The 7049-nt window shown below is 35.7% G+C and overlaps 1 protein-coding gene across 2 annotated transcripts in view; it reads left to right on the top strand.

The window, feature by feature from the left end:
* Positions 1 to 364: 364 nt before the first annotated feature.
* LOC106883924 (39S ribosomal protein L20, mitochondrial) overlaps positions 365 to 7049 on the top strand; it is a 26860-nt gene continuing 20175 nt past the window's right edge. Inside the window, exon 1 of one of the 2 annotated variants that reach the window (XM_014935067.2) lies at positions 365 to 670. In XM_014935067.2, the coding sequence (XP_014790553.1) occupies positions 584 to 670 (87 nt within the window). In that variant the 5' untranslated portion in view covers positions 365 to 583. The remainder of the gene's footprint in view (positions 671 to 7049) is intronic. The other variant, XM_014935065.2, reaches the window with a different exon arrangement.

Consider the following 7049-nt stretch of genomic DNA (forward strand, 5'->3'; position numbering starts at 1 on the left):
GCCGGTGGGTTGATTAGAACCCCGCATGGAGTTATAACAAAAATGTGATTTAATTTTTCGATTTCTTTCTTCGATTTTATTATATCTTTTCTATTTATATAATTAAAAAAAAAAAACCTCTCATTGTAACAAACGCTATACGTTGTGGTGTGCATGTTCGTCCCCTCTATGTTCGCCTTTTATAGACAATAAAGAAATTGTTACTATTTCCACTGAAAATAACTTTAATAGTGTCAATATCACGACTTTCAATTTGGCATCATAATCCGCAAGAATGCCGCAAAATTATATACCCAACAAAACCCTATCACATGACTTTACCAGTCTCAGTCTTTATTCTACAGATAGAAATAACCTGAGTCGGCACGTGACCTCTAGATGTAAGGGGAGATAATCCACAGCAGAGGTCAATTCATAACCAGGCTTTCCATTAACAACAGTTGTTAAATTAATAAGGTCTAAGTTATTACGGACGTTTTTGTTTTGTTTTGTTTTTCTATTGTTATTTTGTCAATTGAGCGAAGAGAGGAAAATCATTTCTGTCTTTGCATTCTGTTAAGATTTATATCTAAAATCCTCAGGAATGGTGTTTTTAACGCCGGTAAATGCTGTCCGGAATCGAGGACCACACAGGTTTTGGAAACGTGCAATGTACAGAAGATTAGCATGGGTAAGATTCATTATTATTGTTATTGTTGTTTGTTGTAGTATTGTTATTTTCGGCTAATTTTCAAGCTTTTATATCAATTCTTATTTTCTTTCGACACTTTACGTACTGATTCACATCTCGTCGAGGACAACTTTACCTTTCATTCCTTAGGGGTCGATAAAATATATTGCCGTACAATCGCTGGCATGTAATCATTTAGTTCCTTTACCATTAAAATTACTGATCTTTTACATAAATTAAAAATAGAATTAATTCACATTCTATGTTACAACAGTGAATTTCATTGCCAGACATGCAGTGACACACACTCATACATAATAAACATGACGTGAATTGGCTTGACTGGAGTTGAAACCGGCTAGCATTAAAAGAATTTTTTTTAAATATGCTTAATCATACGAATTCCAGTTCCTAGAATACAAATTCGCAAAAATTTCCTGAAAATTTCCTCAAAATGAAATAGTTATGAGGGCGTTATATGGTGCGCTTCGATCAGAATTCGACCTGCCGGAGTTTAATTTACGACAGCATTTAAAAATAATCTAAATAGGAAATGTCACATAGGACAGTATCGAAAATGAAACCAGTTATTTTCCATTAAGACTGTCTCCACCTCTTGTTTTTGTTCTCGATTATAATCATTTATTTTATTTATGTTTATACAGAATGGTACCAAACATTACAGAATCTTCCTTTCTTCATTCTACCTGATTAATTTCTGTTTTTAATATAAATCTATTTACGCAGTTTCAAAGTCATATAGTCTGTCATTGATATTTGAACAGACTATTTTACGGAGATATCTATTCTTACATTTGATAAATAGTATTTATTAACTACATACGTAGCTTACGGATTTTTTTTTAAAACCTAAACATAAAAAATTGTTTCACATCCCCCGTTTCATGTGTTCTACGAATAAGTCACAGCGTGGTATTTATTTGCAATAAAGTCACAAGAATGCCAGACTCAGTGGTTTTTGGAACCGAAGTGGACAGAGTCTAGAATGATTTTTTCTTCTGACTGATCGCTTTTTTTTTTTAATTGTAAGGCTGCAACAGAAGTATTTCAGTCCTAAAGTGCTCTGCTAATTCTCCCACTAGAGTACATTACTGTACACACACATCTGAGTTATTGGTGTTTGTTCATACACATGCACACCTTCTGAGATGCAGTCAAAGATAAGCCACCCTCTCAATAACACAACTTCTTTTACTAACACTCAATAAATATTAATTGATTCTTATGTTGTTCCTTGATTCCAAGAAAAATTTTCAGCACCTATAAAGAGGAAATGCCAATTTAGCTCAAAACTTCTCTTGGAATATTATTTGCTCAAACTGTTCAATCTATTGGGTTGTCCGGAAAGTTTGTGCCGATTTTTAAAGGAAAGAAAAAGGTCAATAAATACTTGCCATTACATTTTTAATCAACCAAATATGAACAATTTGTTGCACAATGCGTCTCCATCTTTCCTTTAACTTGAAAATACCCTCTTCCCAGAATTGTGGTGGTTTCATGGCAAATAAGTCAAAAGGTAAGCTACTATAAATCGGCATGAACTTTCCGGACAACCCAATATTACCAACCATCACCAATGTATGTCTAACTTTTACACGTCACTGTTTCATAATGAATAGTAGCAGACATTAATATGAATTCAGTTCTGACATTTTTTGGTGGCAGAAGGGTGATAATGACAAGTATGGCTAAGACGTTTACTTTGCAACAATATGGTTTCAGGCTCAGTGTCTGTGTGTGGTGCCTTGGCAGTGTCTTCCACTATAGTCCCCAGCCAACCAATGTCCAGCACCACAAGCCATGCAAAACCATCATACAAACAACAAAGCATGCCTTCTTGCATCATATAGCTTGTAAGCTCTCTAACCTTACAGTTAGTCCTTATGGTTCTTTCCCCAAAAAGTCTCTGCCAACATTGTAGCATATTCCTTTTTTTCACTCTTCATGAGTCTTTAAGCAGTACTCCCTTCACATTTGCTGCTTACTTTGCAGCAATTTCCATACCGTACACATGAACCCTTTAGCATTCAGATTTCTTTCTCAAATGCATTGCTTATTTATTTGTATTATTTTGAATTAATCACACATTATCTTGTAGCTTCAAAATTTCAATGATGTGTTTGTATATTTTTAGAATGACATTGTGGGGCAGGTGTGGGAGGTTGGATCCGGTCAGTTTTAAGATAAAACAGATAGAATATCTGGATCTGATATGGTTGGGTTAATTGCTATTGGATTAATCTTCTCCAAAACAAATCTTTTTTCATCAGTCTTGCAATCATACACATATATACTGTTACGTCCGGCTACTACACATCAGTGGCTGTGTGAGCTACAAATCCTCGTCACCACCGTTATGTCCTGCTACTACATATCAGTGGCTGTGTGAGCTACGAATCCTCGTCTCCACTGTTATGACACTGTTATACAGTGGGAGGTATCCTCGTCACCACTGTTATGTAGTAGCGGGACACAACATATACCAAGTGAAAAATACCTCCTCTCACTCCAACTAATAAGACCACTGACCCTGACAATGGTTCTTCTATTACTTTCAACAATGTGCCCTAGTGTTTATCTCTATCATTGCGCAGGCATGGCTGTGTGGTAAGGAGCTTGCTTCCCAACTACATGGTTCCAGGTTCAGTCCCACTGTGTGGCATCTTGGGCAAGTGTCTTCTACTATAGCTCGGGCTGACTAAAGCCTTGTGAGCGAATTTGGTAGATTGAAACTGAAAGAAGCCTGTCATATGTATGTATGTATGTATGTATATATATATATATATATATATATATATATATATATATATATATATATATATATATATATATATATATATATATATATATATATGCGTGTGTGTGTGTGTCTTTGTATGTGTTTGTCCCTCATCACCTCTTGATAACCAGTGTTGGTGTGTTTAAATCCCTATAACTTAGTGGTTCAGCTAAAGAGACCGATAGAATAAGTACTAGGCTTAAGAAATAAGTCCTGGAGCCAATCTGTTCAACTAAAATCCTTTAAGGCAGTGCTCCAGCATGGCTGCAGTGAAATGACTGAAACAAGTAAAAAATAAAAGAATAAACTCTTCAATCACTCTCTCTACAAGGTTATATCCTGATTTTTGTAAATGCATTATTTTGTATTCCATTCCTACTAACAACAAATTCTCTGATCCTGCCAATTATTGACCTACCATACTAATTTCCAACTCCTCAAAAGTAATGAAAACAACCATTAACAACAATGTTCTCCACAACCTTGAATCTTTCTCTTCCCTTAATGACTACCTGTCTGACTTTCATAAAACCAGATCTACTGGTGACATTTTTTTTATGTGACCCACTATTGGGCTCTTGCCATAAGAAATTTGGTGAAAACAGGGTTATTGCACTTGACATCAACAAAACATTCAACTGTATCTGATAGGTGAGTGCTGAAGCAAAACTGCAAGCCATCTTCTGTCTTACACTGCTGGTTTTCTGTCAGATCTAGCCATCACAGTGTATTTGCTAGTGTGCTCCAAAGTTCAGTTTTGCACTCCCTCATTCTTCTGTCTATACATCAATGACGTACTTGTTGTCACTTCCAATAACATCCATTTCTATGCAGATAATATCATTCTTCTGCACTGAAGCATCATTCACAAGTAGCCTAAACATTTCATGCCAAGTCTGCATTGACTTCATTAAGAAAAACCTTAACAACATCCTCTAGAGGTGAGGGTGGGATCTGGGGGTCATTGCAATCTTGTTTCCTTTGATAACTCAAAGACAATTTCTCCCATCCCCTACCATTGTACCCTTCCTCCTAAACATGGACAACATACACAACTCTCAAAGTTGCTACAAATGTTAGGCCTAACTGTCATTGAGGATCTCTCCTGATGAATGCACATCTTTGACATGACAAAGAATGCATCACAAAGACTGACCTTCTTATTCAGAGCCAGAAATTACACCAAGTTCAACAACAATAGCCTTCTATAAGGCCCTGGTGAGGTCTACAATGGAGTAGTGCTCCTACGTCTGTGATGGAGTTGTTACAAATATGGGTATCCTAGATCATCATCATCATTATTATCATTTAATATTTGGCATGGATTGGATGGTTTGATATGATCCAATGAGCCAGAGGATTGTGTCAAACTCCTATGTCTATTTTAGGCATGGTTTCCACAGCTGGATGCCCTTCCTAATGCCAACCACTTTATAAAGTGTACTGGGTGCTTTTTTCATGACACTGGTATTAGGGAGGTCATCTATTAATTTAAGAGACAAAGGAAAAGAGCCCTTGACTGAGTTGAGCTGTAATAAAGAAGAAGGTAACTTTATGCTAGATGTTGAAATGCTTAAGTATGATAGAGAAACAGGTACAATTGTCTGACCATAGGGGCAATAAATAGTTATCCTGCATTATACAAAAGTGGATGGGAGTATCTGTAAAGAAGATAATGATAGTAGTGACAAAGTGTCACAAAAAAAAAAATGGCTATATAATAGGTTGGCACAAAATTGCTTACCAGCCTGTGGGATGATGGAACCCCTTCTATTAATTCGTTTGTGCCCTAAAGGGTTTAGTTTTGCCCCAACTCACTCCAACCTTTGGACCTCAAGTATACTGGTCTCCACTCTGTATTTATGTTGCTATTTGTGTGGTGTCTGCTCTTTAGAGCTGACTAGTCTTGTACCATCTCTTCTCTGGCACTTATCTCTCCTTCCATCACCTATGTACTTTCCCCATGTAGTCCTCTACTAGCCACTATATCAGAATGTCAGCCCTAGAATTTCCTACAAATGTTCAAGGTGAAACGGCATAAGAAAGCTTGCCATGGTCATGTATATTACCTTCCCTTCTATGACTAACTTATTAAAAAATTAATACTGATTCACTGATTTGTCATCGGCTGGTTGTCTTGTAAACCTCATCAACTTCCCCAACTGTACTCTTTGTTTAAATAATAGGCTGGATTTCTTTGTGTGACCTATTCTTAGAAAGTATGTCTCAGTCATGACGTAGAGACACCAAATGTTGCATCAGTTTTGGCAATTCTTCAACAAACGAAAATATTCTCTTCAAATGAAGAAAAACAATAGAAACCAGTTATTTATTATAAGACATTGATAGCCAAAGATTATTGATTATTTCTATATAGATCATTCTTTTCCTCGGTTTCATTCAATTTATAGCTTTTAGTGTGATGTTTTCACTACAACTCCTTGAATATTGATTAACATACTGAGAATTTTTTTTTTTTTTTTTTTTTTCTGAGAGGATCTTGTACACATTTGCCAACTGATTGTGTATATTTTAATGTGCAGTGACAGGAGGCATGGTCTTGTCTTCTGAGTCATGAATGAACTTCATTATTTAAAAGCGGCTGACAATTCTCTTCATAACGTACTATAATAATCAGACAAAGAGAAAGAGAGGCAAATAATGAGAGGGAGAAGTAAGAGAGTAAAATAAGAAAAATACAAGGGAACAATAGTAGGAGGAGAAAGAGAGAGAGATGGTAAAAGGAAGAGACACTTGCCTGCAACAGTAAGGCCCATACACACAAGAGTCAGACTCTTATCACACACACATACACATGTGGAAATAGGCACTCACACACACATAAAACAATGCCCCTTCCCACTCGCATCTCATAGTAATTAAGTACACAACACCTGAACAAATGAACACTTATATGATGTACATAATTTTATGAATGAAAATTTGTCTAAATTAGTTTAACACTAAAAGTACCAACATTTTTTACTTCCTACAAGGACCATAGCAGCCATTTTTGACCAGTGTTGAAAATCTTTATTTAATACAATTTATTTTAAATATAAGGTGATGCAGTGAATAAATGCATTTCATCAACATATATACATGTACACTTTTTTGCATAGAACTAAGAATGTGGACAATCTTTCTTTTCGTTGTTTTATAAACTGTCATTGAGCATCCTGAAGGGGAAGAATAAATTTCAGAAGAGAAAAGGGGCTTATCTTTCATCAACTTTTCTGTTGAAGGAACTTCTCTCCTTTGTTTTCTGATTGTCCCTTAAAGGCTTGTCTTTTCCTCCTTGAATTTTTTGGCAAGCTTTAGGCCAGTGAGATAATTATCAGTTATAACATTGTAACCCTTTTTGAAAAAAGGTTTCATGAGTGAAAGGTATGCGTCTGTTGAAAGATCATTTTCTTTCTTATGTTCTGGTTCTTTTCCAAGATATAGTTTTCCATTGCAAAGGTATTTTGAATCAATAGCAACCAATAGACAAAACTTTATACCATATTTATCTGGCTTACGTATTTTTGGAGTATAGGATTTTTGACAATTTTAGTAAAGACTAGACTAGTCAGCTCT

The sequence above is a fragment of the Octopus bimaculoides genome, chromosome 9, assembly GCF_001194135.2.
Source record: "Octopus bimaculoides isolate UCB-OBI-ISO-001 chromosome 9, ASM119413v2, whole genome shotgun sequence".
Lineage (NCBI taxonomy): Eukaryota > Metazoa > Mollusca > Cephalopoda > Octopoda > Octopodidae > Octopus > Octopus bimaculoides.